Below are 12,485 nucleotides of genomic sequence, written 5' to 3' on the forward strand. Positions count from 1 at the left end.
CGGGAACCCAGGGGGGTGGAATGTAGATCGGTGCCCAAGGCCCAGTGGCTGACAGTTTTGCACAAATGTTTCTTGTGCTGGACTTAAGTCACTGTTAAAGCCTGCTCAGTGATTAGGACTGGCTGGTGAGAGCCTGTCCGTTTGGCAGCAGATTGGACACGTGTTATAGTTAAATCATGTTAGTATCCCAGAATAACAGGGAATAAGAGAAACCCCACATCGGGTGTGGACTTCCGAGGAAGGGTCTCCCTACTCCTCTCAAAGACCCTGTGGAAGGAAGGCAGGACTGGTCTGACCCTTATCCCCGTGATGCTGGTGAGAAGCTTCCAAATCTATTCTGAACTTTGCCTCATGCTGATGATGTGAGCACCAGGGAGCTGTTTAGAAGCATGCTCTTTCCTTTCTTTGTTTGCAGCAAATGCAGTTTGTGTAAAGGACATTTTAAGAATGGATTTGGGGACCTGATTAGGGACTAGATGAGTTAATTTCTTCCCACTGACAGAGGGGAAAACTGGTTGGGTCAGACAATCATTTTAAAAGCTATCTCTGTCTTGCTAATAATAGCAAGCAACTGCTGGGAGGGCTTTAGGGGGGTGACACAAACCCAAATAATTGACATTTGTGCTGTAAAGATGGAAAAAAGCCTTAAATTCCCTTGCTTTGTGCAGAAGCCCAGATGTGCCAGGCTGGACTTGCTCTTGAGGAGGAGAGGGCTGCTCTGGGAAGGGCTGCTGTGGGCACGCAGATTTTATATTTTCCCTTTGCAGTGCTCATTCTTTTTTGCTGCTTGCAGGCGTTCTGCATTGTCTGTCAGAAAGCACTAGGTTTCTAATTACTTGCTATGTATAGTCTTGGAGGGAATGTGAAATATGTATCAGAGAGCCAAGGAATGCACCGGTCATTATTCTCACTCTAACTCGGAGCTCGGGGACAGTGTTTCAGTAAGGCTGGGCGGGCGTCTGAGCCTAGGAAGAGGGCTCTGGGCATGAACATTACTACTGTTGTTACAGTTGTTACAATGTCTCCTTCAGCTCTTACTGATTTCCTTCCTTTATTTTGGCTTTGTTTGTTGAATGCAATTAAACGTTTTATTTATGGAACATGTAAAAAGTGAATAGAACCAGTTTGATTAAATGGTGGGGTATAGAAATGATGTTCTGTATGAAATTGTGTTGGGTTCTGCAGGTTGATAGGACTGGAAAGGGTTACTTCTGAGAAGAAATGTGGGCTAAACTCTTCGTTTTCCAACTGGGAAACAGTAAGCAGCACAGGGCTCCAGAATTTTATTGTACTTCTGAGGCCTTTTAAGAAAATTTCCCCATTTAGCTGCCATCCTTATCCATGTCTTCAAGCACTGTATTCCTGGTGGGTTCTTGCCCTTTGGACCGACTCTCCTAGATTGCTAGGGGAGCCTTTGAGAAGACAGATGTGATTATATTAGAGCCCTCATCTGTCTTGCTCATCATTGTATCTCTAGTGTCTAGAAGTGTGCCTGGCACCTAGTATGTACTCAGTAAATATTTGCTGAATAAATGAATGGAGAAGGGCAGGAAAGAGAAGAGGGAATGACTGAATGCTGTCTCTGTGTCTAGCATCGTGTGTGGTACGTTTTGAGTGCTTTGGTCATTGTCACCAACGACCTCCAGAGAGCCAACTCCTGTTTCTTCCCTCTGTCTCCATCTTTCTCAGCCTCTCAGCAGCATTACCCATGGCAGCGCCCTCCTCTTCTCTTGCTTCCTTGACATCATGCTTTCCTGGTTTTCCTCTTACCTCACTGACTGCTTTTGTTCCTCTGCTTTGCCTGTGAATGTTGGCATGCCTGGCACTTGGTCTTCGGTCTACGCCTCTATTTCTACATTTTCTTCCTGGATGATCTCATCTAGTAATAGCTTCTTCAGTGACAAGCTTTAGCCATTGATTTTCCAATTTTTATCACCAGCACCAGGCCTCCGAGCTCCAGATTTAGACACCTGATTGTGTATTGGACAGTTCCTTTTTCACGCGTAATGAGCATCTCCACCATAAAGTGGCAAGGGAAGAACTCTAGATTCCTATGTTTTTCCCTGGACTCCTGAGATAGTTTCCTCGCTTCTTTGGTCTCCTGATTATCTATATGTCTCATGGCAGTCAGAGTAACCCTTTAAGAAAGGTAAAACAGCTCCATTTTAAAACTCTTAACTACAGTTAATAATACTGTAGTGCAGATTTGAAAGTTGCCCGAAAGAGTAGATCTTAAAGGTTTTCATCACACGAGAAGTAAGTTTCGTGGCCGCGTGTGGGAACTAGACTTACTGTGGTGGCCATGCCACCGTGCAGTAGTGCCCCCGCCTCTGGGTTTTACTTCCTGTGGTTTCAGTTACGGGCAACAACTGGGGTTCAAGAATGTTGAATGAAAAGTTCCAGAAATAAACCATCGATAAGTTTTAAACTGTGCATTGTTCTGAATAGCGTGATCAAATCTCACACTGTCCTGCCGTGTCCCACCCTGGCCACGAATCTCCCCCTTGTCCAGCCTGTCCGTGCTGTGTACGCTCTCCACCCATGAGTGACTTGGTGGAGCCGTCTCTGTGATCAGGTAGACTGTCCCGGGATCGCAGTGCTTGTCTTCAGGTAACCCTTATTTTACTTAATAGGGACCCCAAAACATTACATTAGTGATGCTGGCAATTCAGATATGCTGAAGAAAAGCTGCAAAGTGCTTCCTTTAGTTGAAAAAGTGAAAGTTCTTGGCCTCATGAAGAAAGAACAAATATAGTATGCTGAGGTGGCTAGGATCTACGATAAGAATGAATCTTCTATCTGTGGCATTGCCTAATTTGTAAGTTAAACTTGCTCATAGTATGTGTAGGAAAACACATTGTGTACAAACAGGGTTTGCAGGCACCCACTAGGGGTCTTGGAACATATCCCTCTCAGATAAGGCGGGATTACAGTGTATACAAATCATCGTGCTCTGCATCTGAAACTAATGTAATACAATGTGTCAATTATACCTCAATAGGCCAGAATACAAACAAAACTTTTCAGTGGCTCCCGAAACACCTGCAGTTGTGACTGCCCACCTCGGCCTACGTGGCCCCGATTCCTAATGGGAGTTCTACTGTTGACCTTCTGACTCTCTGTCCGGCCTCACGTACCTTGTTTCTTTTCCTGAAACTTGCTAAACTTGTTCCCACCTTAGGGCCTTTGCACTTGGTATTCCCTTTGTTTGGAACACTTTGCCACCAGAGCTTCAAACGTCTGGTTCCTTCTTATCATTTTTTTCTCTGCTCACATGTCACCTCCTTGGAAGCCTTATCTGAACCACCTTATGCTGAGTAGCTTTCTGCCTCATTTTATTTCCTGCAAGAACTTAATGCTATCTAAGATTACCTTGTTTATCTATTTATTATTAGTTTCTTAGAATTTGCCTGTCATACTCACAGATGTATTTGTCTCCCTCTGAAGAGTGTTAGGATGTAGCAATTGCTGAATCAGTCAATCAGTATATCATTCACTCTTCACGGGAAAGGCTCAGATAGGGTTGGCAAAAGACTTGACTTCTCAAGTCTTCAAGACATTTTTTTCCCCACTGTAATCCTGATGACTGATGCATATCATATTTGTATGTAGTTTTATATTTTTTATTTTTAACACAGACAAGGAAATAGGCATATATCAGGATGAACTATTGCATGCATGTCCCATATCCTGCAATTGTCCAAAGGTAATGAGTTTCTTAATGACATTGTCCCCCGATAAAGCTCAGGGTAAAAAAGGAATAAGGAAAGAAGAAAGGAAGGAAACATACCTTTATTAAACATGTACTAGGTGCTAGACACAAAACTGAGTGCTTCACATATGTTCCCTGATTTGAATCTCAGAGCAGTCCTGCAAGGTTGATATTATCACGCCCAATTTATAGCTGAAAACACTGAGGCTCAATAAGTTAATACTTTGCTCCAGGTGATACAAATGCTAAGTGGTAGAATTAGATTCTTGAAACCCAGGTCTACCGGACACCAAACTTCTGACATTCTGTGCTAAGATGGTTGCTTTGTGAGGTGGATATGCTCCTAAAATAGAAAGGAAGGAAATGTGAACTCAGTGCATGTTCACCTATATTACAACGAATACCTGAAGCACAAGAATAAGTTATACAGACAATATGGAAAACAGACCTACAGTATTCAGTGCCTGAGCATGTAATTGGGTGGGTAGGGTACAGATGAACATTTGCTTCCCTGGCGGAGCTCCCGTAGGGTTTGACGTAGAGCAGCTGTCCCCAGAGCAAGTTTTTTGTCTCTAGACTGGTACCACACAAGCAGCATTCGAGCAGTTCGGGACTTCTTCCTGCATTCACTATAATTAGAATGCATGGAATTCTGTATGTCAGAGTTAATGCAATGACAACGAGTCACAGAGTAAGAAAGTAAATGTTAACTCATTCTATAAACGAGAAACGTGTTTGGCATCGGGGGAGGCCGTGCAAACGCTGTCAGTACTTGGACTGGTCCTGAGGTCTTACTTAGCATATGAAATTGCACAGTAGATCCTATTATGTAAGGAGCCAGGAGGACACCATAACGTGGCTGTGAAATGAAGAACTTTGTGTCCTTCAGGGAAGAGTTAACAGGACAGGAAGAAGATAGAGCGAGAAGTGTGATAAGAATGTGGAAAAGGAATGAATGGGTGGCATATATATGTGACTGTTGCCAAAGCCGAGTTGCTGGATAATCCTCAGATGTCAGATTTCCGTGAGGCCAACATGTGACTCAAAGCTTGCCACTCAACAGAGAACACGGGGCTGGGCTTGTACTAAGAGGCTGGCTGGAAGCTAGGCTCCCACTGTGCACTAGCCCAACTCCCTGTCACTTTCTGTGTGTGGGTGGGTGTGCATGTGTGTGTGAGGGTATACATTTTTATGCAGTGGGTGTTTAAAGAGCTAAGCACTGAAGCTGGATTTTCACAAACGATCATCACGAGCACTCCAGACACACCAAACTTCCTCTCTTGGTATTTTTTTCTTTCTGTTCTTTTTTCTTTTGCAAATCCCAAAGGAGAGAACCCCCAACACACAGCCTGCAGGATTGAGATGATTTTCTCTTACTTGTCCATGTGGGTGCCCTCTCAAGGTTAGAGCTGAAGCTATGTGGGACCGGCACATTCTCTACCACCAGAGGAGAGGAGCTGCGTGAAGAAGTAGCAGTGACCAGAGGAAGAGTGACTCTGCCCTGTTGACATGAACAACAGCTTGCAGGTTAACCTGCCCAGAAGCTGGGCTGCTTCAGGTGGCTCACTCCAGGAGAAGTCTGAGCACTCTTTTTTTCTTTTTTATTACTATAGGATGGAGGATGAAGCTGTCCTGGACAGAGGGGCTTCCTTCCTTAAGCACGTGTGTGATGAAGAAGAAGTAGAAGGTGAGCTTTATGGGTCGGGGAAGGTATATTCATGTACCTATGTCTTTGTAGGTAATAGCATCCAGCCAGTCCACACAGCTTGTATTTGTGAAGTTACAAACCAAACCTTTTCTGTGGAGCTTCATTAATCTCCCCATTTTGCTTCAACACAGGAAGTAATTTTTAGAACTTCACTGGACTGTCAGACCTGAGTCAATATAGTCCCGCATAGTTAAAATACAAGGGGGGGTGGTGTCTTATTTTGAAGCAGGTGCCTCTTCATGAGAAGTAAATATTTTTCCAGGTAATATGAACCATCTTCCAGTGACTGGTTCAAGGAAGCTGCTAGATTTGTATAAATGTATTTGGTTGAATATTCTGTTCTTTCTTATAGCTTGTAGGGTAAAGAAACAGATATAGGAAGAGAATGATGATAATCATACCATTGTCACCAGAAATACGGGTCGAAGTTGAGGATGTAAACAATGCTAATCATGGATGAGTCTGTTAGGAAGAGATGGACAAGCACTTTTTACTTAAAAAACCTCCAGGACCTCTTTTGCTAATGTTCCCCAGTGCCTATTAAAAATCAAATAAGTTAAGTTTTAGCTTATGTTATGATACTTTTCATGTGTCTACTCTTAACTCCTGACTTATCATTAATGTTCAATAATACTATTTGTTTGAGAGTGAGAAAGCAGGACTTAATATTTATTAAAGTGATTATATGAAAGCATCACAAATACACAGTGTTATTAATATTTATAATGAGATTTAAAAAATAATTGGTACTCATAAAATTAAGTGAAACTTGTAGGTGAACCATGTCATCAAATGTGCCCATTAAAATCACCTGAGAGATAATTTGTATGTGTTTGGAAACTCTATTCTGATTGGTGCCATTTGGGAAACATTTAACGCATACCAGAAACTTGGATGAGAGGTGTGGTGGAGTTAGGGAAAAAAGGGTGGTATTACATATGCTGGAGTGATTCTTCAACGACACCGGTCCTGGGCAAGTGATGCTCCTGTGCCACCTGGGTTAGTTCAAATAGTGTGCCCATTGTGGGTTTTTTTATCATGTTTCCTTACTAAGTTTCTTTTGACCATGGAATGTTGGAGGGTTGCTTCCCCCCTCCACCTTGCTACTTCCTGCATTTATGCTCTTGAGACTAATAAGAATTTGATACCTAAATTTCTTAGGAAAAAGGAAACTACAGTATTTATTTTTTCATATTGTTTTATGGGTTTCTTGTACTTTTACAACATGACTGTGGGAAAATGTCAATTTAGTGAAAGCAAAATAGTAAAACTTTTGTCTTAAGATTCTTATAACCCGTAATGTTAAGTCTGCATTGTGGTGACTTTGTCACTGTCCCGGGGTCAAAGAGGAAATAAGCATCTGAAAGTGATAGCATATGGATGGAAATATTGCAGGACTGAGCGAATTTTCTATAGTTTCGGGATAACTGAAGTAGAAAAGTCAGGGAGGAAGCTCGAGAATGAGGGGTGTGTGTGTGTGTGTGTGTGTGTGCGTATGTGCGTGCATGCTTTCCTTGAGAATAAAGCGCTAGCGAAGTTCACAGGAGCTGTAAATCACTTCTTCAGTTTATGAGGTCTGTAGGATTGACAGCACCCTGCTGTAACTGGACATCACACATGGGTTTCTTACAGCTTTGACCCAGGAATTCATTTCCGGAAGTATTTCCCTTGATTTTCAGGCACAAAATTAAGACAACAATGTAATGACTAACACACAAATCGGTGGCTAGATTTCTTTAAGGAGAAACAAAGAAGACGACAAAAGGTGGTAAAAACAGCTGGAAGGTTGTTTGGCTTCGTGGTGATCAAATTTGCCATGTGGATTTTGTGCATATTCCTGTTCTAAGACTTGTATTTTAATGATTATCTTTCATGTTGGTTGGAATCTGAGTTGATTGCTTTTATTTCAAGTCACGTTTAGCTCGTTGCCCTTTGTTGAATCCTGAGGCCCTACGGGATGGTTGTTTATGGTTACCATCTGGTGGAGAACACCCACCAGTACAGGGTCCTCTATAGCATTTCTTGGAACTACCATAGGGACTGTTAGCTTCTGATTCAGTGCCCACCCAACGGACCCTCCCATTTTCTCACTGGGCTTCATCTGGTGGGGTAGGGAGCACTTAAATTCTATAGGAACTCCAGGGGAAAGTGTAAAGAAGTTGTAATGGACATGGGTTTGATGACTTGTCCACGAGAATAAAGAACCAGATGACTCGACTGTGAAGACCTCTAATATGGATTTATTCGTACTTTGAGGTAGAATGTATTATGTAAGGACGTAAGTCTATCTCATATTTAATTTCACTGAGAAGGGTGAATTTGAAGGAGAGCAAACTGTTATCTCTGTTCTGAAGTAGCTGAATTTTAGGAAATTTAGGGCAGAAGTAAGTGCTCCGGTTTTAAGGATGAGAAATTCAAAGGTTAAGGATGTTGGGGCACCCTGCGTTTCTGTTATCAAACAAATTGAAGCATGCTGCAGCACACTTAGCAAAAGTCAACTGAACAGAAAACTTCCTTTTGCAGTAATTTACACACATAAGATGTACTCCCATTACACTATTACCAGGGTGACAAAGGTCCAATGGCTCCAGTTACTTTGTAATATTCATGCTTTTAAAATTCTTCTTTGGCCCTTGAATCTGGGGGGATTGGATTTGGCTCAGCCTGAAGGCAAGAAGAGCCAGATGCTGGCTCATAGTTCCATCTAATGCTGTAGTTCTGAGCAGGGGAGAGAGCCTGGGACTTCAACCACACCCTCGGTTCACCTGGTTCAACTTTACTCTCAGTGGGTGGCATGACATTCAGTCCACGTTCTGAAAACCCAACAGAATACCGTCAGCTGCAAAACTCACGAAGAACAGAGTGAGTCAGGAGAGGAGTCATGTTGTGTTTAAATTATGAATTTATCTATGTGGGACATAATTAAAGACCTAAGCCTCATTTTCACATAATTTGCTTTGTGCATTTGTGTTAGTGATGTAAAGATATACTCTTTAAAAAAGTAGCCAAGTGCCAATTTTTAATCTTTAAGATAAAGAGCAGCTTTTTTTTTGCTTATTGCCAAGCACAACAATTGAGATGGAAGACGTTAAGAACCATGTGATTTCATTCATGTGGGGTATAAAACTGAAAGTAACAAATGAACAAACAAGAAAAATGAAAACTCATAGACACAGACATCATCGGTATGGTGATTACCAGAGGGAAGGTGGGTAGGGGTGGTAAGGGGAACCTGGGTCAACTACATAGTCATGGAAGATGCTTTGGCTTTGGGTGGTGAGCACACGATGCAGTATGAACATCCTGTGTGACAGATGTGTACACTGAAACCTACATAGTCTCAGTAACAAATGTCACCCCAGTAAATGTACTAAAAAGAAAAAAAATACGAAAAACAAAGAGAAGCTTTAATATCTCTTCTTTCACTGGTTACGTTATACTGTTTTTGGTTTTGTAAAGTTAACATTTTTGGCACAGAGTGGTTACTGTGGATAAACTCATTTAAAAATTTTAACATTTAAGATAACTTGTTAAAACTTGTTTGTTTCTGTAGCAAAAGGCTCCGTCCCCAGCTCAGGCACTTTCACAGAATTGGTCTGTAGATGACAAATCGATGTTACCAGAATGACCCAGAAATGCTGACAGTGAGAACACCACTTGATTTTCATTTTCAACACACATAGACTGTGTGTTGAATTTTGTGGGGTGAACCAGAGTTGAGATAGAAAGAAAGATCGCCAGGTAACTTTTTCTAAACAGAAGGATATCGTGTAGATGTTTTATCCTTAAAAAAGTCAGCCAGGATTTTGGATCTGTATGATGTAAACAGATTACTTAATAATCTCGTATTTCGCAATAGGGGAAAAGAGCAAACTCCACCTTATCCTCTGAGATAAGGCCTTGGCTCTGCAGGGCTAGGTAACTCCCCGGCAGGCCTTGGCAACCCTGATGTTGTGAGGAGGGGCCTTTTCTTGACATCAATCTAACCAGCAGCTCAGGAAGCATAAAGTACAGCAAGACAATATTGGCTGAAATGTGTCTCCATTTCTGAAGTCTGATCGGTGCTCTCAAAGCTATTCTGACATATTGTGGAGGCTTTCCTCTTCCCTTCAAAACTAAAGCCAGAAGGAAGTGAGCTCTCATCTGTGCAAGGGGAAGAGTGATTATGCAGGTTCCTATGCCCACTGATTGACACTCAGAGAGCATCGTTGAGAATGCATGGAATTTTACTGGAGGATTATTTTTAGGGAAATAAAGGCAAAAAACTAGGACCCTGTCTGGAGCAGAATAAATATTTACCAAATATTTGTTAAGAGAAAGAGTGAATAAATGAATATATAATATAAACTAAATAGAGCATATGCAGAATTACTTTATATAAAACTCTAAAATCGTTGTTTACACTTTTAGTTAGAAATTTGGTTCTCAGTAGTCTTAGTCACTTGAGATGACATAGTTTTTAGTGATCCTCTTCTTTGCTGCTACTCTTATTTGATTTGGCAAAGATCATTGATATTTATATCATTTATATATTTATATTGATAAGAAAAAGAAACCTCTAAAACACCTCTGCCTTATTTTTTTCCTTCTATTTGTCTATCTTTTGAGGAGAGAGACAAAAAAATGATGAAATGGTATTTTGTTTTTTTGGAAGTCAGGATCTCAACATTTTATAGACATGAAATCATAATGACTTAAACCTATTTTTCACTAGAGGATATTCTGATGATGTATTTATGTGTATTGGAAGAGGTGGTACTCTAAGGAAAAAGTGGGGCCTGGTAGACATTTGTTAATAATTACAGTGGTAAAAAATGTAATTGCTGAGAAGGAGTGAATGAAAACCTACCAGATGGGAAGGGAGGGGCCAGGTTGGGGCTGGGGCTATTCTGAGCGCTGGATGTGAGTGTCTGGTTGCATTTTGCTGACCTCTTCTCTGTGTTCACTCTAATTTCTCAGAAACAGTGTGTACAGAGGAAACACTTGGGCAAATATTGCTGAAGGAAAAGCCTTCTTAAAAGAAACAATGTATCCACACATTGGAGAGCGGTAAAGAAATGTGGTGGAGTGTTTAAGGGTTGATACCAGAATTTGGTTTTCCCAGAGCAGGTTGAGCCCATGTATTCTTTTCCCAGCACCCAGCTTCTCTCTCCTGATGGCCTCAGCTGAAAGCCCGCCAGCGGTCCTCAAGCAGGCAACACTGGGCCTGGGAGCTGACACCTCCTGCTGTGTCAGTGAGATTAAATACTTGTATACAGATTTCTTAAAGTTCAAGGAAATCTGATAATAATGCCATGGGGTTTTTGAAACTGGAGTCAGACATCCCTTCCCAGAGTTTTCCAGTTGTGTAGAGAATTCCCTGGTAGTACAGGATGGGCTAAGGCCCTCTTGAAGTCACTTTTGGTCTGACATGTCTACATTCTTTTATGGCCATAAGCCATAAAAAATTGAACTCGGTGCTTGGGTTATGTTTAGCGAGGACCCAGAAATTCTGAAATGATACACTTGTAGTAATTTTGTGTATAGATTTCTTTGTCTAAAGTTCATTTTAGACAAAGACTGGACTAAGTGATTTTTATTTGCTTAATTCATTTTTACCAACACCTAACTGTTGCCTTCCTGACCGTGCTGACCTAATGCTTCTTGTATTGGAAGAGGCAAGCTCGAATGGTCAAGTGAAGGGTCCCAGGGCCTGCTGTCTGTTCCTCTTTGGGCTCATTCTGAATCCCATTGAGCTCCTGGTGTGAGATCTGAGTTTCATGATTAGACTTCTTTGATACACATTGATTCTAATTTGCCTACTTTTCCTAGAAGAGGCATATTAACTCTAATACAGGATAAAATACAAATGCATGCCCATTGCCTAATAAAGCATGCAAGTTTTCTTCTTCCAGAGAACAGATTTAAGTGAATAGTATTTTTCCACCATTGAAGAAGATTCAGAGGTCTATTACATGGACAAGGTCTATCTGGAAAGAGTCCAGCCATTGTTAATATAACAAGAATGGTTTGCACGACATCTATGTAACCTGGCAGCCAAGGGGAATAGACTGGAATGAGCATGTGTGAACAATGACAACTTTACTGTACTAGTCAGTGGGGGTGGTAGACGCCATTGAGTGAGCATGTGTATTGTGTGGCTGTTGCATTCAAAATGACTGAGCAAGTAGAGCAATGAATCTGCATCAAATTTTGCATGAAGCTTGAACATTCCTCCATGGAAACTATTTGGATGATTCAGAAGGCTGCAGTTATGGGCAACTGGTCGTTGGCAACTTCATCACAACACACCCACTCATGTGTCATGTCTCGTGCAGTTTTGTGGTGAAACATCAAATCACCCAGGTGACTCAGCCCCCTGCAGCCCAGATTTGGTGCCCTGTGACTTCTGGCTTTTCCCAAAACTAAAATCACCTTTGAAAGGGAAGAGATTTCAGACCATTGATAAGATTCAGGAAAATATGACAGGGCAGCAGATGGCAACTGGGAGAACTGTGTGAGGTCCCAAGGCGCCTACTTTGAAGGAGACTGAGGCATCATTGTCCTATGTACAATGTTTCTTGTATCTTGTATCTTCTTCAACAAATATCTCTTTTTCATATGACATGGTTGGATACCTTCTGGACAGACCTTGTATATTTAATGTATATATGAACATATTTTATATGATACACAAGCTGTTGTATAATTTAGGTGCCAGTTAAATGAGAGTATGCAATAGTATAGGAATAATACTGTGTATTTGAACCTGAGCAAAGTATCGTATTTCCCCATTTCTATCATCACAAGAGTCAGAATCATTGGGGTGAGAATTGGGACTTATGAGGGAGAATAGAGTAAAAATAGAATGAAGCTGCATTAAGCTCAGTTGAGTCTCTCGTTGCTGTGGTGAGCTAGCTGGTGGGTTTTGTTTTGTTATGTTTTATTTTACCTTTTTTTTTTTTTTTTTGGCTGATTGCATTTAGAGGACTGAAGTGAGAGCCTGCCATGGTAGTAGTTCACAGAAGGTTCCAAATATTGGGCCCCTGAGGCTGCTGATTGCAAGGTGGGGTGAAGGTGAAGGGA

The 12,485-nt window shown here is 41.5% G+C and overlaps 1 protein-coding gene across 7 annotated transcripts in view; it reads left to right on the forward strand.

Moving 5' to 3' along the window:
* The window catches only part of SLC4A4 (solute carrier family 4 member 4), a 385,416-nt gene that overhangs the window by 104,848 nt on the left and 268,083 nt on the right, over positions 1-12,485 (forward strand). For all 7 annotated transcript variants that reach the window (XM_071221288.1, XM_053922271.2, XM_053922273.2 and 4 more), the window contains one exon: positions 5,326-5,399. In XM_071221288.1, coding sequence (XP_071077389.1) covers positions 5,326-5,399 — 74 coding nt within the window. Of the gene's footprint in view, positions 1-5,325; positions 5,400-12,485 lie in introns of those variants that run through there.

Source organism: Desmodus rotundus, chromosome 4 (assembly GCF_022682495.2).
Source record: "Desmodus rotundus isolate HL8 chromosome 4, HLdesRot8A.1, whole genome shotgun sequence".
In the NCBI taxonomy this organism is placed as follows: domain Eukaryota; kingdom Metazoa; phylum Chordata; class Mammalia; order Chiroptera; family Phyllostomidae; genus Desmodus; species Desmodus rotundus.